The 24,808-nt window shown below is 31.6% G+C and overlaps 1 protein-coding gene across 2 annotated transcripts; it reads left to right on the forward strand.

Annotated features, from left to right (window-relative positions):
* The first annotated feature begins 150 nt into the window (after positions 1-150).
* Positions 151-24,523, forward strand: LOC146533446 (DGAT1/2-independent enzyme synthesizing storage lipids). Of its 2 annotated transcripts, none has more exons than XM_085194168.1 (7): positions 151-466; positions 14,046-14,184; positions 17,714-17,808; positions 18,448-18,612; positions 18,911-19,104; positions 20,026-20,229; positions 20,793-24,523. In XM_085194168.1, the coding sequence occupies exons 1-7, from the start codon at positions 409-411 to the stop codon at positions 20,994-20,996; spliced, it is 1,059 nt and encodes a 352-aa protein (XP_085050294.1). In that variant the 5' UTR covers positions 151-408; the 3' UTR covers positions 20,997-24,523. The 2 variants fall into 2 exon arrangements, with proteins under 2 accessions (XP_085050294.1, XP_085050293.1); XM_085194167.1 differs by lacking the exon at positions 151-466 and adding an exon at positions 3,709-3,971.
* The last annotated feature ends 285 nt before the right edge of the window (positions 24,524-24,808 follow it).

The following is a 24,808-nucleotide window of genomic DNA, read 5'->3' on the forward strand; positions in this document are numbered from 1 at the left end:
AGAGATCCAGCTAAGATATTTTATTTATTCATAATCTATTGATTGATTTCTCGATATATGGCGTTTCGAGCGTGCCAGTTGAGCCAAATATTCATAATCTATTTCTTTGCACATGTCACATCCTTGTACTTTATATCAATGTCACTGTCAGTCGCAAATCTTGTTGATATTTTTATGTATCGAATTGACTATTGACCGACGAAATTTATATATTCCAATGTATAAAATACAATAAAGAGTTATTTTAATTATTTTCCATTAGTGTAAAAAATAATAATGTTACTGTACGCTTCTGTAATGAAACTAAATTAAAAATAATTAATAAACTGTGTTTGTCTGATATACAAAACAATAATATAAACTATATAAAGTATAAAACACTTTAACTCTGTCTGTGATTTGACAACAATGGGTTTTATTTCATATTTTTTCGACAATTACACAGCAAGCTTATATGACATGATTGGTGAGTACCATTTTTAAAAGTTGTGTCTTTAGTTTTCGTTATATCCGTAATAATTTCATCATTTTTAATAAACATAATATTCTAATGCCTTATTATTATGGGACATATTTTTTTTGCAACTATCAACATTTTTACAAAGTACTGCAGTCAGTGCAGATAATTTTGAATAATTTAATTTTGATGTTTTAATGTATCAAAAATTTAATTTGACTATGTTAAATATGTATATAAGATACCAAACGTTAATGGTATGCTATATTCTATTGTGTGTTCATTAGTATTTCAAGTTTGGTAATCATCTTACAGTTTAAAAATTCTCTTATTGAAATGATAACAAGACTTTCACTGGAAGGGAGATTGTTGAGATATAAGGTTTACCACGTTTGAATACCTAGTGCCAAAAATGAATAAAATTTTAAAAGATTTATATTACAATTCTTTTTCTTCCTGGCATTAATCCCTGCTATTGCCAGGATCTGCCTTACTACTCCACTTTGCACAGTATTTAACATCCTTGGCTAGACAATTGGCTCTTATATCCTGTATCACAACATCCAACCAGTGTCTCCTTAGGCCTCCGGGAGGTCTCACTCCAGGGACTAACATAGCATGGATATAGCGGGGACTGATATAGCAATTTATATGACAATTAATTATAATTATATTACAGTGGACAAAGCGAGAGGTATGTAGAGACCATAGCGTTTGGCGCCTCTTTCTCTCTGACTACTCTGCTAGAGATACAGCGTGAAGCTATGTTGTTGTGTTACATTATAATTATATCACATAACAATATGAATAACCATTACAAAATAAACAGTTGAGTTTCTTTAAATACATTTAAATATGAATTAAATAGATTGCATACTTAAGTTGTATAGTTATAATTACGTATTACCATTAAGATGTCTAATAAAAATTGATTATATTGATCTGAAACAATCTCAAATATTTTACATCAGTGAATGTCCCTAGAGTTATGTTCGAAGCTTAACCAATATTGGAATTATGGCCCATTGTTCTAATATAATTGCAGTTGTTTATAGTTAGGTAGACGTAACAAAAGAATTTTCAAATTCACTCCATACATTTTTATACAAGTGTTGTAAGGACGAAATTCCTAATTTTTACATAACTACTGCAAAGTGGCATAAAGTTGGGATAAAAAAAGTACGTATATAGATACGCAGATTATAAACGATATTTTTTTTACGTGTTAACATATTGTGACCGGTTGTTGCGCAGAAGCACAAGAGTGTGACTGTAAACTCGTCCAGAATTAGGCTGGGCAAATGGGCAACACTAGGTTCCCAAGTTTCCTCTGCCTATCCTGTGCGGTATACTGCGTACAGCTAAAAAACAATACTAACGTCCGCCATTCAACATCGATCGATACTAAATAGGCAAAATTTTAAAATGCTTATATTAGCAAATAAAGAGTAGTAGCAAGTAAGAGCAAATAAAGTAAAAATACCGAATATGTGAAATTTTTTATATTTTAATTTTAATTTGATTTTAACATAACGATATTTTCATGTAAATGTTTCAACAAGCAGAGGCAAAGCACTGCACTAATTAAAATTCGTTTTACATATTGAATATTTCTCATAATTAGGGAAGTGTCATAAGCAAAGGTTGTGGGTTCGATTTCCGTTTATATTTTAAAATATATTATTTTATATAAAAAATAAAATAATATAAATATATTATTTTAATATAAATATATTATTTTAATATAAATATATATTTTTTGTTTGCTGGTAATGCATGGCACCGTGGTTTAAACTACTCATCACTTAATTTCCTCTCGAACTCTCATTAAAGATTCTCTCGAACAGGTACAATTAATAATTTTATATGATCCATTCATAACAATTTTCTGGATTGGATAAATAACGGATATATTACAAATATTTATAATATTTCTTTAGCAAGAAAGGCCTCGATGTTTTGACCGAGTCATTGTTGACGACTATCAATGACATGTAACATTCTGGACTTTCCAATTACTGATTTAAACATATATAAAAATTTCTATCATAGCAGAGGCTTAGTTCAGAAGGAACCTACAACATTGTAAATAGATAAATAATATGTGCAAAACAGCCTAAACACAATTACAGACGTGAGCAAATGCTCAGTTATTTTGAACACGTAAGAGTAAATGGTAATTTTACATCATTATCTAGGTTTTAAGCCACCTTGGCTTGAATAAAAATGCAGGATGTAGTAATTTATAGGAGCATCCAAAGACTATTATTATGAGCTCGAGAACTCCTACAGTACCTCTCAAACTATTGCCTTTTTAATAAAATATTTCAAAACTGAAGTCGTTTTCTGGTAAACTTGGTAATTCGAATTAATGGTAATTCGATATATATACGTGAGGGTAAATTAAAGTCACTAGAAGATGTGTGTTAAATTCTATTTTATAATGCAATATATCGCATCTTTTCGTTTTAATGAGAGTTACACGACCCCTTCTAGTTTCGCTGAAATGGTAAAGAAAATAAAACTTCTCAAAGGACAATGTATTTTTTTAATGTAACACTTGTAACGGTAAATTTACTTAATATTTTTTAATGTAATAGAAATGGAATACCATGATTTTGAAATTCTACTTTGGGCAATGTTTTGCATTAAAAATTGATGTCATTTAGGTGGGTATAAATACAATACAAGAGATACATTGAGATATCAAAAATGTTTTTGTTTCGCCACCCAACATAAAATTATAAACCAACAGAAAATTGTATATCTATTGTTGTAAAAAGAGTTTGAGAAACGTTATAGCGAAGACCTGATGAAGCATTCCATATAAGAATATATATCTAAAAATATAATTACAGAGAGGGCAAAAACTGGTCGATTATTATAGGCCTCACCTGCGCCACGCAAATTGTCTGCCTGTTCGTTGACATTTGCGAGCCAATAAAAAAAACCCCCATACATACATAGGTAACCTTCGATACCACATTGGTACTTTTTATGGCATAATTTACTCGTAGATACGTTATTCCAATGTAGGTAACCCTATCCACATATAGACACTTAACTGGTATGAAATTTTAAATTCCTATGAAAATAATAGAATTATGGGCATAACAGAAGATCTTCAAAATCTAAAATTAACTATAATTGAATAAATATATTTATATGTTTATTGTTTATTTTACAAGTGTTAGAAAGATAATATGCTGGGCTCAGCAAAGCGAGCTCGGCTTAGTACTTTCGTTGACATCAAAATCATTCTGGAACGAGCCTTTGCGTGCAACAAACGTTTTATTTTTAATTTGTTTGATAAATTTCATTTTTAATCTGTGCCGGTCATCGGGTTATCTGTGTTTAAATATTTTTTTAACCATGGTGGAGAATCAGTGTAAGGCTAGACCAGTGAAAGCTTACATAATGAGTGATTTATTAAAAAAGTTTGGTTCAGAAACGACGAATGATGTCGTAAAATTAGCGGTATCGGTCGTCGGTTTTTATATTGGCCTTTTTTATTGTAAGTATTTTATATTATTTTAATTGAAAATATTAATTTGATTTTATTTTAAATATTTTTCCTTTCCCCTAGAGTGAAAATAAGTAATATTATAATCTGTGGCTACTACGCGGGTGCAGACTTATTTGAAATTACTTTTTTGTTGTAAAATTTTAATGAGATACTAATTATAATAGGTGCATTAAAACCACAAAAAATAAATATATTTTTAAATAATATAAATTTATTTATAAAAATATACATTTAATTTTTAAATGTTTATTTCATACATTGAACTGGAAATGATGTGAAATTAATTAAATATATTACAAGATTATATTAATTACTCTCTATGTTATCGCTCTCGCAGCTTTTTGTGTGTGTATTTGTGTAATTTACAAAAAATATATATTTACATAAAATCTAGTAATTATGAACATTTTAAAGCGCATGGGAGCGTTTTCGCAGAATTGATGGAAGGAAGCTCTAATTGAACTATCGATGTTACGGTGTTTTTTTTTATTTAAGTATATTTAAATGAAATACCCATTTTAATATATTAGAAGTTAGAGTCTGAGGCACAATGTATGGATATATCGGAGTACGGATTATATATACGATAGATTGCGGGTTCGATTCCAACTCGAGGAAATTAAATATTTAATATTTTCATTTCTTCACTCTAACCTCCAGACAAAGCAAAGTAATACCTCAATCTAGAGTTACGCGCAAAATAGAGAAACAGAAGTGTTTTAATGGGAACGGAGTGTCTTAACACTAAGTTTCCAGGTTCCCTCTGCCTACCCTGCCATGTGCGTGATACAACGTGACGCTACGTACATAGGTACCGGGGTATGGTAAGGACACTCCGATACGAATCGTTATCTTTTTATGAAATGCACTTCTTGCGCTGAAAGAACAAAGAAATTTATCACTGATATTAGTAACACAGTATCCGTACAATTTTAGGTCATCTTTGTTGAAATGTGGAAATCTTATTTGAGTTAAATGTGTTATTTTTTTTATTCATTATAATTTTTTCCTCGTATTCTTGTCTCTCCTTTATATTTTTAGCTCATGCGAATATAGCTTCTTTTGTTTTAATATTGATTGATAATAATGAATACTCAATTCTTATATCTCAGTTAATTATTATGAAACATCCTCGCAGTTCTCATGAAACTCTTTAATTGTTTATATAAGAAATTAATAATTCCATTCCCACTTTTAATACCTTAGTTAATTTATTTATAGCCACAGTAGACAAAAAAACTAAAGTATTATTAATATTTTCTATAATCCATTGTTTCAATTTGCCGTTGTTTAATAGCATGGAAGTAGAATTAGGGAGGGACGGGTGAACCGTGCCCACCACAGAATAGTCTGGTGCCCAACATTTACAATCTGTTCCCCCCCCCCTAAAATATCTCTATTTTCTATCCTAATTTATCAATACAATACAATAGTAAGATATCTTCTAATATAAGATATATCCTTTATCCAACATGTCCGCTAACTCGATACGTTATACATCGAAAGTAACCACAAATACTTTGATTTCCACTATAATGGTTGAAACCTACGATGGTTAGGAAACGCCTGTATAACCACAGCCTATTGCTGCAATAAACAGTTTATTTGTCTAGTGAAAAATATTTTCTATATAATATTTTATAGTTAATATTGAATTGTAGAGTCGCCACGGCGCAGTGGTACATCGCGTGACTGTTAGCGCTACGGTCGTGGACTCGATTCCAACTTGGGGAGATGAATTTAAGATTTTCATTTCTCGCTCTGGGTTGAAAGTTGAGTTCAGTCACTCGTGTCAAAGTCACGAAATTTAGCCGGAAAGTGTCTTTCCACTAAATTTCCACATTGACCACCTTTCTATATCGTAAACCTAAAAATATGTTGTTTATCCAACTTCAAAAAAAGGAGGTTATGTCAGTTTGTCATGTTTGTATGTATTTGATATTGTTTGCATTATATTTAATTTCTATGTATATATGTATGGCTGCGATATGGAAATTAAGTCGTTCCAAGTCTAACTTGCATCAAAATCGGTTCAGTAATTTTGTGATAAAGGTATCTAAAACAGATATTTAAAGTCGGTTTAATTTTTTTAAAATTACTTTTACCTATTTTTCAAATAAACAAATTTAGTTCTATATTATTCTATATATATATTATCTATATTATTATATATATTATTATCCATGCCATGGGGATATTTTTCAAATTGTGGAAAGTAAAAGATATCCAAATTCGGATAATGTAATTTTTCTATGAACCTTTAATAATTTTTAAAATGAATAAGCAAATGGTAGTGAAATATGTAAAAGCCGCTATAATTTTTTATTTTTTGTGAAACACTCCTGGGAAATATGAGAATATATGAGAAATCATAATCATATTGTTTAATATAATTTTATAAAGTTAATATTTTTTTGATTGAGTATATTCATTCAAAGTTAACATTTGTACTAGTGTGACCTCAACTCACCTTCCAGTATATTAATAGAAAAAAGAACTCTTTGTTTCAAGATTAACTTATTAATTTATTTTTTTTCTTAAATATATGTAATTTATAATAGAAAAAATATCCCGAGGAAAAAAAGGAGTACGAAGTGTCTTAACACTAGGTTCCTCTACCCCACTAGGAGGTAGGTCCTAGTCCACTAGGACTCTGACGTGTGCGGGATACAGCGTGAAGATGATTTAAAAAATATCCTAAATATTAAAAAATACTTTGAATATAAAAGTACTGCTTTCCTGTAATAATGATTAACGTTTTTTAATAGACCTTAATTCATCTCGTTTTCTTAATGACCAGGATTCATGACTTACATTACTTTGTAGGTATAACCCTGTAATCAAATAATATAACAAAGTGCTTGCGATTATACGCGAGATAACCGGTTTGGTTGCTTTTTTATCTGAACGCATCAACAAATTATTCACAGAGTGGGCCGAGGGAACCCGGGAACATAGTGTTAGTGTTACGTTTACAGTCGCACTCTTGTGCCACTGCGCTACGACGGATTAACTAATAATAATAATTAGAGTAGAGTAGGGAGAGTAGATTAGAGTAGAGTAGAGAGAAATGCAATTCTCCACTTTTTGCTCATCGATCGGTTGTTAATATTGAATTTAATTTGTCCACTCATTTTTAGCGTCCTCTAACATAATGTATGTTAGAAAAGTATGTTACACTGACACTGCTGACTCAAAAGATATCTTTCTGTACGTCTGAGTCAGCGCTGTCAGTGTATGTTACGTAATAGATACGTAGCACGTAGATTATAATATAGTTTATAATATAATAATAATAATATACAACTCACATGGAACAACACGTTTTATTAATATTTAGTATACTATTTACTATTATTATTTTGACAATTTTTCCGTAGTTTTTTTTTTAAATCTACACATAGCAAGGTAGGCAGAGATAACCTGGAATTAGTGTTAGGACTTTCACTTCACACTTTCTGCGGAATTTTGGAGACGTTTTGAGTGGCGGAATTCAACACCGCGCTTTTCCCCTTTGCCAGAGCCAGGAGATTATATATATAAAATCGAAAGGTCACTCACTCATCACGAAATCTCAGAAACTACGTGTGCTAGGTATCTCAAATTTTTCATAGGAGTTACTTATAGGACGTAGGTGCTCGCTAAGACGGGAATTTGCAATATTCGACTTCTAAGGGGTTTTTTTTTGGGATCAAAAGTTTGTATGAAACTTCGTTACTACAAATGCTAGGAGTCTCAAATTTTGCATAGACGTCACTAGGACGTAGTCATGGAGACAGAAATTAATAATAACATAGTTCATGCGGGTGTAACCGCGAGCGGGCCGCTAGTATTTAATATTTTCATTTCCCAGTGGGAATCATAATCGTATAACCTGTCGCGCTTAAAATCACACTTCGTGCTCATGCGCTACAACTGGTCTCAATTTTCCGTTACCACCTTCTCTCCTACTTTTCAAGTTGCGTGAGATTTTGACATTATTGGTGCATGCACATAGAAATATAAAAACCGTATATTGTCTAACATAACCATGGGAACAATTGCGTCTAACAATTGTGTCCCGCACCCAGAAGGGTAGCCATAAAGAATCTAGGAGCTTAGTGTTAAGACACTCCGCCCCTTTGAAGTAGGATTAATACTTTTAATGCGAGGCCAGTCGTGGCGCAGAGACAAGTGTGTGACTGTAAACGCGACTGGTAGTGAGTTCGATCCCACACGAGGAAATAAAAATATTTATTTAAAATTTATATTTCCATTTTTACGGTACGAAATATTAATATTAGGTTCCCTTTACATACCATGCAGTGTGCAAAGTACAGTGTAAAGCTGGTTTAAATAATGTTTTTAAAGTATGTTTTTTCTATAAAACACATAAAAGAAAACAATTTAATTAAATTATTTACTAAAATATGCATGTTTTTTTTATAATGGGCACAAATAATGTGTTACTATCTCATTCATAAAACACATCGTCCCCTTGAACTTGAGAGTGTACGCGGTGGACGCATTCAATGTCAACAATTATAAGGTTATCGCAAAAAAAATACATTTTTTAAGGTTGCCATCTCTTAACTTTATGTACGGGACTCATATTAAAGGGGTTTTAAAAAAATAATTACTAAATATTAGGTATTAGGTGTTTTATTAGAATTGATTTTTTATTTTTTTTCTCTTTAGTTTTCTTTTTACGTTTTCTCCTTCGTTCTGTTCTTATTGTGGCGTTCCGAACTTGCCAATTGAGCACTAATCACTTCTTCAATGTAATCACGTTGTATGGAGAAATACAAAAACAAAGCAAAATAAAAAAAATATTAATAAAATTTTAAAAAAATATATAAAATGGGTCCCATTTACATAAATATAAGCTCCAGTAAATTTGTTTGATAGACATCTAAAGCTAACTTAATAACAGACTGCGGAATTTTTCTCGTCGTAATAAGAAAATAAAAGGCATCACATACGCACAGACAGACTGGTGAACTAACAGCAAATTATCACATGATTGTGAAACCCACGCCCCTAGAAGTAACTTGTTCTATATAAATGATGGATAATGTTTTATTGTCTATATAAAGAATAAACAGTTGTATGAACTGGTTTAGTTTTAATTATTTTATTTTTACACCATTCTATGGAGTGGGCTAGACGGTGAGAAACAGCTGAAAATAGGTCTTTTTTCAGTGTCCTCGCTCTTTGGAGGTTGAGGCCTAGTGTTAAGACACTCCGTTCCACATTTACCGCCCCAATTTTCGAGACATTGCGTGTATGACGTAACTCAACTCCGTTCTTTGCATTCATACCAGATCGATTAAATACAAATAATCAAATTCCCAAAAATGTGATCGAAGCTACAACCACAGAGACCAATACGACCTTACAAATTACTTGAAATAATCAATATTCGTTGATTAAAGTCGACCATACAAATAAAATATAAAAATAAAACCAACCCAAAACTGTGTAGGTACTAACCTCAATTTTTCATTAATCACTTACAAAAGTTTCATTTATAGTAATTTACTTATTGTTCTTATAAGAACCAAATCTTTATAATTAAAGATTTTTCTTAGCTTTACGCTGTATCCCGCAGATAGATAGGCAGAGAGTACCTGGGAGCCCAGTGTAATGACACACCGCTCCCTTTAAGATTCTTCCTTTCACCATTTTCCGCTGGATTCTGGAGGCATTGCCTGTTGAGTTGGGGATTTCAATGGTGCGCTTTGCTTCGTTGCCAGAGGTAGGAAATGAAAATATTAAATATTTCATTTTCTCAAGGGGAAATCAAACCCACAACCTACGCGTTTACAGTCACACGCTTGTGCGCCCCTACTGGCCTCTATAAAAGAAATTGTAATTTATTTTTCACATTTCATTAGGTCGCTTTAGTGCGGCAGTGTTAGTGATATAGTGATAACTTTTAGCGCGCTTATAGAGTTGAAGGACAACAGTGTTATCTTTAAAATGAATTTGTATTATTTCTTAAATAATATTTACCTTTTAATTATTATATTTATACGTGTAATCTAGAGGTAGTTTAAGTTCAATGAAATGATTAATAAAGTTTTATATTTGTTTAAGAATTTCATTTTGATGCGAGTCGATAGGTTAGGTTAGATTTCTACTCGAAGAAATGAAATATTTAATATTTTAATTTCCTCGCTTTGATAAAGAGGCAAACTGTGGCGTTGAATTCCGTTAATAATCTCGCAAGGTGTCCAGAATTCCGCGAAAAATAAGGAACGGAAGTGTCTCTCTTTAGAAAGTGTTGTCTTTTATTCTTTTAAACTTTTTTTTGGTTTTTGTTTTTTTTTTAAAGAATGTAATCATATAAAGACAATATACTTGTACGGTAGCTTCTGTACCTATGTATAGTTGTTTACTTTCGTGTGAAACACCGTCGTTTCTGAGAAATTATCGACGATAAATACTATAGCCAATAACTCGTTTGACCCGATTTGGGACTTCGATAATTAGTTGAAGACAAAACCAAAATAAGGTTTTTTATTAACTTTATTTATTATTTTTAAAAGATTTTTATAAAGTATATAGTTATCTTTTTGTGATAAATCTAGGAATAAGAATATTTGTTATAATAATTTAATTAACGTTAACGAGGGAAAGCTTGACGTTCAGCTCCGCCACGGGAGCGGAGTGTCTTAAATAAGTTCCCAGGTTTACCCTAATTATACTTCCAAAATTTAAAATATCTGTAAAAAAAATTCTGAGAGGTAAAGCTTATTACACTGTTCAAGAATATTTAGAGGATAAACATGTAAGGAATTAATGTCTTTTGAATGTAATGCAGGATAGCTGCCAGCTAATGTAATTGATTGTACCATTGATTTTGAACAAAGCAACTATTGAGTTTCTTGCCGGCTCGTCTCAGCAGAACTGCCTTCCGAACCGGTGGTAGCTTTTTGTTCATATGTTCATTCGACGATTCAAAAGTGCTTAAAATAAGTTTATTTGAATAAAGAATATTTTGAATTTGAATTGAATATGCCTTTATTTGATTATAAAATATTAATATTTATAATATCACGTTGCAAATTATATAGCATTGTGTTTGAATTTCATCACGTGTACAGTGCATTTGTATCATCGATTTTCTGAGGTTATCGACAAACTATAAATTACCGTCCTGAACTTGCAATCAAAATCTTTGCAAAAGGTCGCTAATTAATGCCTGAAATAGCAATGTATTTATTTATCTATCGTCGTCCAAGGCGACATACAATTGTTTTTTAATAGCGTCGCTTCATAAGGCAGAGACAACCTAGGTTCCCACCTATTATTCGATACTCCATTCTCCATTTGGATAATTGCCTTCCCCACTTTCCGCCGAATTTTGGAGGCATTGAGAGATGGGAAATGAAAATATTAATTATTTTGTTTCCTCGAGTGGTAATCGAACCTACGACCAGTCGCGTTTAAAATCGCACGCTTGTGCCCCTGTTTTTTATATTATTTATCTATATATAACAATAAGTTTAAGCGGGCGAAGCCGCATTTGGATTGATAAATACGTGTCAGTCTTGAATAAAAATGAACAAAAAAAAACTCCGACCACATATTAATTTATTACATGTATGATAAAAACTAAGCTATATTCGCTTCATCTTATTAATAATGACAAAAAATATGATTATAAGGGTGAACGACTGGCGTGCTCAATTATGCAAATTGAACTTAATTTGGACTAGTTGCTATATTTTTTGTATTGTATCAGAATATTGTAAATACTGTAGAAAGTAAGTAAAGTATGATTTTTGTTTATGAATTACAGGTTTTTTACTTAATTTTTCTCAAATTTACATACACTTTATTTTTTTAAAAAAAAGGGAACGCCTAAACTTAATTCCGCGCTTTGTCTTGCCACAGTAGAAAAATGGGAAGGACCTCTGCTGTCAAATCGCACCATTAAGTTTCGCTACTCAGCACGCAATACCTCTAGAATTCGACGGGAAGTGCAGAATGGAGTGTATGGACACTACTAGGTTCTCTCTGCCTATCCTACTGTGTGTGGGATACAGCGTGAAGCTGATTTAATTTTTTTAATTTTATTCCTTGAGTGTGGGATCACAAATTACAGAACCATCGTTCATCACAATTTAAATGCCCAAAACTAACCAATAAAAAGAAAGAAATGCCTAATAAAAAATTGCATTATTTACACGTACATATGCAACGTGTATCTGCTAGAAATTTCCAATTTACAACTGATAACATAATGTCATTTATTATCAGTATTACTTATATTAAAAATAAGGCATAAATATTGGTTGAATATATTTTAAATGGACTTTAATCAAAATAAAAAAATGTTTATATAATAAAAATATAAACAACATTAAACTAGAATTATTAATGTTATTCATTTGTGCTTATAATATTTGTTCAATTTTTTGTTAGCTTCACCGTGTATCCCACATATAGGAAGGTAAGCAGAGGGAACATGGTAAATTAGTGTTAAGAAACTCCGTTCCTATTAAGACACTCCCGTTCCCAATTTTCCGCCAAATTCTAGAACCATTGGGTGTTGAGTTAAGTTAAACTTAACGCCGTGCTTTTTCCACCACCATAAGGAGTAAATACGAAATATTTTAATTCCTCGAGTGGGAATCGAACCCATACTCCGTCGCTCTTATAGTTGCATAATAATCGGGTGTTGAGTTTCGCCACTCAACACGTTTACTATGTCTAATTCTAACGGAAATTGGAGAACGATTTGACTTCAAATTAGGCATCACTCTCTAGCTAACCTGCCACACGGGACACAGCATGAAGCTACTTTATAATAATAATAATAATTAATATATAAAAAAGGCATAATAAAAGTCAAGTAAATATACTCACTAGGTATATGATTTATTACATTCGCAATAAATCTTGCAAGTTTTACATTCTTGTCAGTAAAATTGCAGGTTTTTATCTTTACAATAATTTCCGCATCATCCGATGTAAATAAGGATAGTCCATGGCCATGTCTAGATATATTTTGGCGGCTGGACTTGGCGGTTTTTTTCTTAGTTTTCAGGGTTATTTTTTGTCAGAACAAATCTGGGGTCTGTGCCCGACCACCCGACTTTCCCTATTTATACGCCCCTGATAAATTATAAACGCTGTACATAAATATTCTTCACAAGGAAAGAATCCTAACCACATCCGTCCCATATATAGACTTTCAGACTTTAATATCTCTTATAAATTGTAATTCTTACTAAGTATATTAATATATTATTTAGCTTAACAATATAATTAATATATGTTATAATAACTTTAAGTGGTACCAAGATTATCATGTATGAGGAAGTACAGTGGAAACTCGTAAGTGCTAATAAAAAAAAAACTCAAAGTCCGTTAGTTATTTTATGTTATTTTGACTAGACGAATTTTAGCTTTTGGCGCCTCTGAGTCCTGACCTAGACAACTTATGGGGTCACGCTAAGAAGTGACACATAACATGCGCGTGCGCACCGCGTGCAGGGGTCACTGCATACAGACGGCGGGCAGACGATATCACCCGGATACTTCGAACACTATCAATATCCGAGTAAATTTTATTTTTCCATGTCCTCTTAGATAAATGGGGCATTGGATGATAGTAAGATCCGGGTGTTTGTAAGTTAGACGCGGATGTGTGGATCTGGACTTGAATGATATCTAAAATAAGGATACAGATAACGGACTGAAATAGATTGATGCATTGCTTTTTTTTGTAGCTGCCACGCTTTTTCACGCATATAGAATTCACGCAAATAGTAGGAGCCGTGTATTAAAATGTTTTCCATTTAAAAGAAAACTGAGAAGTGACACTATCTTAACTGACGGCGGCGGTGCTGTTGTGATTGAATAGATATTTCTATATAGGTACTTTTAAGTAACTTGTAGAATGAAGAATTCTCTTTGCCATTATATAACGATTAATATTAAATCATTATATAATATTCTGATTTCTTTGCACCTATATATTTTATAATTTTCCTTATATTTTTTTTATTTCCTTATATACTGGCTTTTTGGGTTTATATCTAAATAATAATATATTAATATCTTTTACAGTGGAATACGTGGACACGGAATACAGTTTGTGGCTGACATGGGTGCTCACGCCGGTCATCGTCACGTTCCTGCTGCCTGCTGTCATAATTGTACTTATTTATGTCAGCAGTGTCATCTTTCATCTGTACAGGCTTTACAGGTAATTGTTGTTTTGTTATTTACATAATATACAAAATTAAAAGTCTAAATTAAAATATATCGATGGATGGAAGTAAGGTATCGAAAGTGAAAATTTAATTGCTCTTTCAATTTTTATTTATTGCCGGTTTGCTCTACTAAAAAGGGTTTGCTTAAAAGAAATTACTGTTGCATTTAAACATAACTAAGTACCTTAAATATTTTCATTTGTTTTCAACTTTAAAATATAAATAAAGTAATTCTTCTATCATGCGGAAGATGCATGTAGATTAAATGCCGTTTAATATGTAGCTCAGTCCAATTAAGAAAAAAAATGATAATTTTTTTTTATACATATTTCCTACACTAGTTCACGTGGTATTATATAAATATAACAGACTTTAGAACCATTACATGTTTGGTTTAGCGCGTGATTTGCATGTTTTTATGCAAATTATTTATTTATGAGTCATTTTGAGGCGTTCGTTATTGTTTATTTTACTAATACGTACATATATTAATATGGATGTTAATGTATAGATTAACGCTTCGCTGAGGCCAGTCGTGGAGCTGCGACTGTAAACACGACAGGTTGTGGGTTCGATTCCCACTCGATGAAATGAAATACTTGTTATTTTTTCATTTCTTTGCTGTGGTGACGAGGCATAACGGGTCGATGAGTTCCGCCACTCAACACACAATTGGGCGGAGTGTTTTAACACTAGGCTCCTGTCTTCCCTGCTATATGCGGGATACCATCTGAAATTGAAAAAAAAAAAAGTTTTAAATTCACGCTTTTATGACAGACTAGTGGACCCGGACGCGGCTACGCCTGCTTCAACTATAAGAATATTTATTAAATATATTCATGAAATTATTTTCAATTCTCAATAGAATTAGTAAGAAAATATAAGCTCAAATAATCAAAAAGAATAATAAGTAGATACACATTATTAGAAAAAATTATCTGAGTTATTGAAATGAACTAACAAAAGGATTAAAAGTAACTAAAGGATAGGTATTCTTAATATTAGAAAAAGTACCTAAAGTTTTCCGTACGTGCGTACATAGATATCGACTCTACGAAATAACTAAACATTTCTCTCTATTAAGTAGGATAATTTTAGCGGGCAATATCAAATAAAATAAGAAGAGAATCAAAGTGTATTTTAAATTAATTATAAACAACAAATAAAGTTCGAAAATGTATGAAAATTTATAAAACCGTCAACGTCATCTGCCCGTTCGCGTCGGTCATACTGCGCCGCCCGTAGGCTAGGTCATTTGGAATCAGTGACATCTCCTTAATTATTTATTAGTATGTTATACAGTAAACTATAATTTCAATCTAGATAAAATGCTAAAAGTGACTATTATATTTATTTTCATAAGGATGAATATCAAAACGTCGCGGTAGCGGTCGCGTAGCAACGACGGTTGTTATTAACATGGCAGAATAAATTGCATGTCAAATTAGAATGTACTTTAAAATATATTAGTATATATGTGTAATGTAATGTTATATAGCCTATAGCACTTCTGAAGAATGCAGCTTTCATACAAAACAAAAACAATGAAAATCGGACCAGTAGATCCAGAGATCTTAGCGTTCAAACAAACAAACAAACAAACAAACAAACAAACAAACAAACTCTTCCGCTTTATTATATTAGTATAGATTTGACATTTACTGACTAAAGCGATATGTCCAGTCCTACTCGGCATGAGGTATATTTATTATAGAAATATTTATTAAATCTAATTATATAATAAAGTAGGTAAAACCTTTTGTTTTAGCCACTCAACGTGCAATTGTTGTAAGTGGACTAAAGGAGGACATCGATATGATAACATTATCATTATATTAGAATTAGGGTACATTCTGCCTACAATAGAAAATGCTAAAATTGTTAAGAATTATACGCTAAATATTGTTAAGAAACTTTTAACATAAATATACGATCTTTAAATATTTACCTATATAAGTCTCCATAACATAAAATATTGTAATAGTTTCTGTATTTACCTCTATCTCTCCAAGAGTTTGTCGTCTTTTCTCGTTATAATTAACTTTCTCTTAATGATGATTTGCTGAGTTAGTTCCTGACATAATCTATGTCTGTGGTATTTTTATAGAGATTTTATTGATTTATTATGTTTTGGGCAGTTTTTTTTTAAATTGAGAATAATAAACTATGTAGATATAGAATAAATTTATTATTAGCATTACACGGGAGTTATATTTTTATCAATTAACGGGCAACTATCACCCTAGGGTTTCTTTTGTACTTAACGTTATTGTTTGTTTTAATATTTGTAGAAAAAAATATGATGGCAATACAAATGCAATCTTACAAATGTAATGCGAAAAAATCTAAGATTGTCTAAAAAAAATGATAAAATGTCTTGAAATTACGCAAGCTCTCAGGTCAATAAACTAAGGTGTTTTTGTGATTACATTTATTAAATTACCTAAGCCACATGTATGTTTTGTATGCATAACGAATTGATTAGTGTAACATATAAGAATAATATTGAAGACTGTGACTTTACATGTTTACTATTGTAGCCTAGTTTTATAATACTTACTTATTTGAAAATCTATTATATTAGTTTATTCTTTCAATTATCCCTGTAATTGGAGAAGCATCTCTTCTTATACTACAATAATAGGGTAAATTGTATGAGAAAGAGGTCAAAATGATAAATTTTCGAGGTAGATATTGTTTATTTATATAATAATTATGTTGCGAAGTTATTTAAGTCGTTGTAGACTATGCTAAAAAAGAGAAAATGTGTGTCTTCCTGCATGCAGTATGGCCGCTGAGTCATGGACGCCTTGAACTTAGTTGTAGACTTGTAGATGGCTGCGCAGATTTGATCTTAGGATTTTTCTTACTTTTGATTAATTTCTTCACGAGTGAACAACGCGCAAAAGTTCAGACAGCGAACTTTCTGTAAAAAGCCATAATAATTGTTGCCAAAAGATCATGATCCAAGACCCAAGACAGAGGCGTAGCTAGGGGGATGCGAGCGGTGAGGTCGTACCGGGCATCAAAAGGAAATGGGGCATAAAGTCGACGATTAGTTTGTTTTTTCTTTGTTTTTTTAGACCTTTTAGACATTTTAAAGGGCATCAAGTCCTCTAAGCCGCACCGGGCATCAAAAGGAAAGGGGCATCAAAGTCGACGGTCACCCAAACCACCCCCCCCTCACCCTAGCTACGCCACTGACCCAAGAACATAAAACTTTTTTTTTTAAAGAGAAAAGTGAGAGAAGTTAAAGCCACACAATTTGTTATTATTTCAGTTTCGTTATCGATATCTCTCTCTCTCCCTCTCACCCCCTCCCCCCCTCTCAATATGGCGCCTTTCTCGTAAATACTTTACATAAAAATATTTTTCGTATAGATATTACTTATTTTTAATTTATTTTATCTGCCGCCTTATTGTACATGTTGTTTCTACTTATTTTGAATATAATTTGTATAAATTTTATGTGCAATAAAGTATTTTCTATTGTATTGTATTGTATTTATCGTATGTTTGCAGATTGCGTGTAGTAAATGGAGTTCACAGCGACTGGAGGCACGCGGCACGACTTGCTGTATGCGCCTTGTGGGACGCCCACGGCTGGCTGTGGCATGGTATGCGACGTGTACTTTAATTTTTGTTATATCATTTCAGCTCCAAGTTCCAATACCTTTCCCGCATGTAGTAGGGTAGGCAGAGGGACTTCAGTGATATGAGACTCTGTTCCAATCAGGTCTCCCCTTATTTTCGAGATATTGTATGTTGCGTGGTGGCAGGCCGCGCGTTGTCTTTCGACGACAAAATAATGATTTCTTTCAATAGGGAATCGAACCGACAACCATCATGATTTAATCAGTTTTTGTCATTTGTTACGTAAATTAGTACTAAATATATGTTTTTTTTTATTTCACAACTTAAAAATATAAAATAAAATCACCGACCCCAACTCCTACACCCCTTCCCCCGTTTATTTTTAAACTTGAACTGTTATTTCTCTTCTCTCTTGGAACAAAGTGATAGCAATAGTAAAATCTGCTTATAATCACACAATTTATCCCGCACATAGCAGTGTAGGCTGAAGAAACTTGCAAACCTACGGTTGTGACACTCCTTTCCTATTAAGAGACCTCCTGATGAAATTTAAATATTAAATTTCCTCGAGTGGCAATCGAATCCACGACCCGTCACGTTAACAGTCGCACACTTGGCTTTGGATATAAGAAATTTAATATTACATATTTCCTAATGACCAGGCTACGACATCAAAGGGCTGGAGAACATCCCGGACGGACCGTTCCTAGTGATCTACTACCACGGCGCTCTGCCCATTGACATGTACTACTTTATAGCGCGCATGTTGCTGTTCAAACGCCGCCACATACACACTGTGGCTGACAGGTTCCTGTTCAAGATACCTGGTGAGTTGGGTGGAGTGGATTTGAAGTTTGTATTTTTAATTGTTTGTATGTAATTGTATAGGTAGGATACATTATTTTATTGTATCATTTTATAGCAGTTGCCATATAATTACTTTTAAGGAAAAAAGAATATAAAGAAAGTAGAAATGTAGACTGTAGAAATGATAATATATTTGTGTTACTAACTTATAAAGCTCAAAACAACCAATTTTCAAGTTACATATTTAAGAATATTTAAAAAGTGTGCACAGTAAGTCTTCTTTTACCAATCATTGAACATTTTAAACCAATTTTACAGGATGGAAATCTCTTCTAGAAGGTCTCTGTGTGATCCCCGGGACAGTACAAACGTGTGCCGGTGTACTTCGATCGGGGAATCCCCTCGCGATATCGCCCGGGGGTGTTTATGAGGCACAGTTTGGTGATCACTATTATAGGCTCAATTGGAAATCAAGGATAGGCTTTGCTAAGGTGGCTCTTGAGGCTAAAGTGGTAAGCTATTTATGAAGTACTAGACCCAAATGCGCTACGCCCGCTTAAAGTTATTGTTCTATTACAACTAACTTACGATATATAAATATTTACATAAATTGTAGCCTATGTGTTATTCTGATGAATTAGTTATATAGCTGTAAAGTATCATTTAAATCGGTACAGTAGTTTTAGCGTGAAAATGAAACAAACATCCATGCTCAGGATATTAGGATTTCGATTTTTTTTCTTTTTGAAAATAATCTAACAAACATAAATTGAATATACAATGTTTATTTTATGTATGTTGACACAATGACCTAAACTATAAGTGGGTAGAAAGAAACAGAATGTGATTTCATAGTGTACAATGTAGATTCATGTTTGAGGCTTAGGTGTTTATTTAAGTTGGTGCCAGTTCGAATTACGCAATTTAAATATTTTTCATGTAGAATATTAATATGTAGATATAAGTAAAAAATATAAAAGAAAAAATTAAACAGCAATTTTAGTGGATGGAGTATCTAGACACTAGGTTTTCTCTGTGTTTGTACGGAATTAAGTGTGATGTTAGGTATATTTTTTTCATTGTCACGTTTTTAGCTTAATTAATTAAAAACTCCAGACACAATATAATAGACACAATAACAAACAACTAGAAAAAAGGTGATGATAATCTTTGAACCTCTTAACATATTTTCTTGAATCATTGCTAAATACACTCTCGATTAAGTTACCACTCAGACACAAAAACTAAATCAAAATTGGTTCATCCGTTTAGGAGCTTTGATGCTGTGGTATACAGATACACACATATACATACACGTCATACTTATAATACTACTCTTTTATCATCGGGGGTTAAAAATTATTGTGAATAATAAAGATAATCATTAATTATTAACTACTTTTGACTGAAAAAAAAATTTTTCTTCTACCCAGCCAATAGTACCAATGTTCACTCAGAACGTCCGAGAAGCGTTCCGCACAGTGGGGTGGTTGCGCGGCGTTTGTCTCCGCATCTACGCAGCGACGCGCGTGCCCCTCGCGCCCGTGTACGGGGGATTCCCCGTCAAGCTGGTTACGCATTTAGGCCCCGCCATACCGTACGATGCGACGCTTACACCTGAAATGTTGCAATTGAAGGTGTGTTTTTACAGATATGTACTAATTTATATCTATGTAAGATTCTTAGGATTCTTCCCTAAATGAATTATTATTAATTGTACAATTAATAAGAATCTTATTTTTATTTATTATAAGTAGACTAATATAGACTATATTATTTATTAATATTATCTCTCATACATATTTTTTTTCTTTAAAATTAAAGTTATTCAAATTTTGAATTATGATAATTTTATTTTTTAATTTATTTTTTTAATATGTATTTAACTTAACGCTAGGTTCCCTCTGCCTACCTTGCTATATGCGGGAAGCGTGAGGCGTTATATTGTGTAGTTCTATGTATATTTGTATGTATATATAATTCCCCTTTATAATCGCAATTCTCCTGTCCATCGAATCAAATTCTCAAAAAAAAAACTTTTATACTATTGCTTTAATGGAAGAAATCTCTATAAGAGAAATGAAAATATCTCATTCCCACAATAGGGAACTGAAACCACAAGCGTCACTTTTACAGTCAGATATTACGCCGCTACGCCGCGATAAACTCAACAACATTAATAATAAAAATATTTTCCCAGGTTGCGAATGCAATAGAAAATTTAGTTGAAGAACATCAAAGGCTGCCCGGCAGCATACTCCTTGCCCTCTTAGAGAGAGTATATGAAATGCCAAAGAAAAAAAGCAAAAAACCACACACGAACGGCACGTGTCAAAACGGTGTTGCCAAAAAACAAGATGGCGATCTCAGTACCAAATGTGACAGTGGAAAAAAAGTCTCGTAGTGCTGCCATACTTAAAAAATGGATAAAATATTTAATTATGAAATGTGAAACCTGGGCGTTTCTTGCACTGGCAACATTGGTGAGTGAATGAAACTGATGTTTATGTACAAATGCAGCATGTTAATATGTATTTTTTTATTCATAGACTATTAAAATATTGTCACATTTCGATTTTGACATTGTTTTAAAATATATTTATTTGTGACAATTTCATTTTAATTTTAAGTGTCGATATATCTACTTATTTTAGTTATATTTTAAGTTGAAATTGATGCTTCTTAATTTGAACTTAATATATGTACTATTTAACAAAAAATGCTATTATTCGAATAGTTGCTTTAATTTTGAGTAAGCTAAAAATTTACTAGGGAAAAAAAATTATACTAGTGAGATAATTTATCATAAATATAAAAAATAAAGGAGCAAAGTACAAAATGCTCATTTATTTCTTAAAATCATGTACCACGTAAAAATTGTACAAAATTTCTTAGAGGCGCCATTTTTACAAAAAAAATAAAACTGTACAAGATGAATTTAAAATTGGAGCCGTCGTGGGCGGAGATTAATTATTTTTCAATCCTTTAATTTGCAAGAAATTGTGTAATACGTGAGGAACAAAGTCTTAATGATTTGCTTACCCTGCTAAATGCGGGATATAGCATTTTAATACTGGACTTAAATAAGTAGCCGTCGTAGTGTGACGGCACAAGCGTGAACTGTATACACAACGGTAGTGGGTTCAATTCTCACTAGGAGGAGTGAAATTTTAATATTTTCATTCCCTTTCTCTGATAACAAGGCAAAGCGCGACATTCAGTTGCGCCACTCAACACGCAATGCCTCAAAAAAGTGGGGAATGGAAGTGTTTTAAAGGGATTTGAATGTCTTAACACTAGTTTTCTAGGTTCCGTGTACCTACCTACCTGTGTGCGCTATATGGGAGAAGATAAAAGAACTATTAGAATATCTAAAAGAACTAAATTAACCAACATTTCTATACTCATATTCCCAAAATAATAAATAAAAGCTTAAAATATTTATGTGTTTATAAAAATTTAGCATTCCTTCATGAATTTATGTCTTAAAAACAAACATTTTTTATTACTCTTTAAAATGTATGAATTTATTTTTTGTATTGTTTAATTTGTAATTAATATTATTTTTTCCTTCTGTATCTGTGTTTATTGTTTAAATATTGTCGGCAAAGGTACTGTTTGTAAACGCAGCAGTTGAGGAGTTTGACTCCCACTCGGAGAAATGAATAATTGTCATTTTGCTCTCTCTGGTAACAACACAAAGTTCGTTGAGTTCCACCATTCAATATCTCGAAAATTGAGCGGTGCGTGGGAAACTGAGTGTCTTAACACTAGGTTCCTTCTGCCCACCTTGCTATATACTAAATATGGCGTAAAGCTATGGTGGTTTTTATGAGCAAAGCAATTATAAAAGTGAGATCAAATGTAGTCGCATAGTTTTTATATAATGTATACTTTAGATACAATTAATGTAGTAAGATTATAGAATTAGTAATACTGAAGGACGGTTCCAACTTAATGCCATATGAATAAAGTGTTTGACATTTCCAAAAGTGTTGCCAGGTCTAAGCGCATTTATTGTTAGAAATAAGAAAAAAAATCAAAATTAGTGAATATTTTTAATAAAAATAGACACTGCCATATCAGATGTTTGATGTGAAGATGGTGGATTGTATTTTCCATATTTTTTTTCCACAAAAAAGGAGATATAATCAATTTATACTTGTCAAATGTATTGTCAAAATATTACAGTGACGGTGGCACCTTAGCTAGTTTTAGTTTATTTAAATTGTTACAAATTAAACTGCGATAAATTAATAGATATTTAATGATGTGAAAATAAATGTGTAATGTTTACTTAATGTTTATTTTTTTTTAAATAAAATATCACCAACTTGTACTTTAGTTATTATTAAAAGGTATATGAATTTATTTAAATAACTAATACCTATATGTGTTAATTATATATCTTATTTTTATTTTTTTCATTTAAACCAAACCAAACAACCATGTAAACCAAAATTCTTCACTCTGGTATCGAACGAAAGCGCGGCGTTGAGTTCCACAACTCAACACGTAATACTTCCAGTATTCGGCGGAAATTTGGGAGCAGGGTATAACACTCCCCCTGCCTACACTGCTACATATAAAAAAAATATTTGCAAGCGTGTAACATACTCTACAACTAACTCATACAAATGACGACATTTATGTATTATAATTTTTTATATTGTTTACAATCATACATAATGTTATATTAAAATTTAAAATTGACATTCAATGATTTAAAAATCTTTAAAGGTTGATTAATTCTTTTCCAAAAGTGTTGCTAGATCTAAGCAGATTTATTGTTAGAAATATATATAATGATTAACCTAAAAGGTTAATTAATTCTTGTGTTGCAAAAAAAATTAATTAAATTGCATTTATAAATATACATATGTATTTTAATAAGACATTATTATATCTTAATAAAAAAAATAGCTCCAAATATTTTATTTATTAGCATTTAAAACGTGATTTTTCATGACTTTATTTATTATTAATAAACTTTAGGCAACATTATTGAACGATCAATGTGTGTATTATGTATATTGAATATACAATTTTTCTGAACTTTTCCCAATTGCGGACATTACTTTAAAAGATTGTGTTTGTTTAATTTATCTTATGTAAATAAATAAATAAATGTTTAGTACATTCTACAATCTTCTTGATACTGAATTGGAATCTGTTTACATTACATTAGATTTAAGTAATATTATCATTTACTTTTAATTTTTATATAAAACAGTATAAAACTTTGGAGGTGTGTCCTTACAAAATAGATATTCTTGTATAATGTTACATAATATACTATACTAGCTAGTGATGCTATCTTATGTATTTCAGTTTGAACATAAACAAAAGGAAGGGATTTTGTTTATTTTTTTTTTAGTATTACTAAGAAATTGAACATCTGTTGACCAAAGAAGTTCTTTACTGATTTTAACATTGTAATTCAAGAAGAAAATTAAATCTGTTAATAAATAAAAAGACATTAAGACTTATTATCATTAAATTATTCTATAAATAACTGAAGTAAAAACTAAAATATTTCTTCATGATGTATGTATATGTATAATAGACGAAATTCAATTTCCTCAGACATAATATTTAAATTATTAGAATTAAAGAAGAAAGTTTAGCTCAGTCTTCTTCGCAATATTTTTTAGTGTGCAACATTGCTTAACCAATGTCACACATACAAAAAAACATTGTCTTACATATTTACAAAATATATTAATATTAAATAAATAATTAAACGATTCTAAATAAATTTAATGAGTGTCGTGGCTAATTTGTAGAAATTGAATGTGATGTGTCAAATCTACTTGTTACTTGTATATTTTGGTATAAACTAGACATAGTAACTTCTGTATAGGTGCTAGAGTAAGTGATTGTATTCTTTATGTAATGAATTGTAAAGAAATATATATTTTCCGAATTATATTTTGACATTTTCTATCTATACCCATGTATTTTTAATCTAGGCCGTCATCATTGAGTGCCAGTCACTCACACAGTAAACGCAGGGTGGAACCCAGTGGTGAAAGCAGTTTTTTTTTAGATAGCGAATATTTAATTAATTAGCAGGCGGAAAGTGGGGAGCGGAGTGTGTTATGACTGAGTTCCCTCTGCCTATCTTAATAAAAAATTAATAAGCCTTTCGTTGCATTTACATTAATACAATTTCAAATGAAACTTAACTGGATTTATAAAATTTTAGAACATGAA

The sequence above is a fragment of the Heliconius melpomene genome, chromosome 12, assembly GCF_056956725.1.
Source record: "Heliconius melpomene rosina isolate 202511_hmr_F chromosome 12, ASM5695672v1, whole genome shotgun sequence".
Lineage (NCBI taxonomy): Eukaryota > Metazoa > Arthropoda > Insecta > Lepidoptera > Nymphalidae > Heliconius > Heliconius melpomene.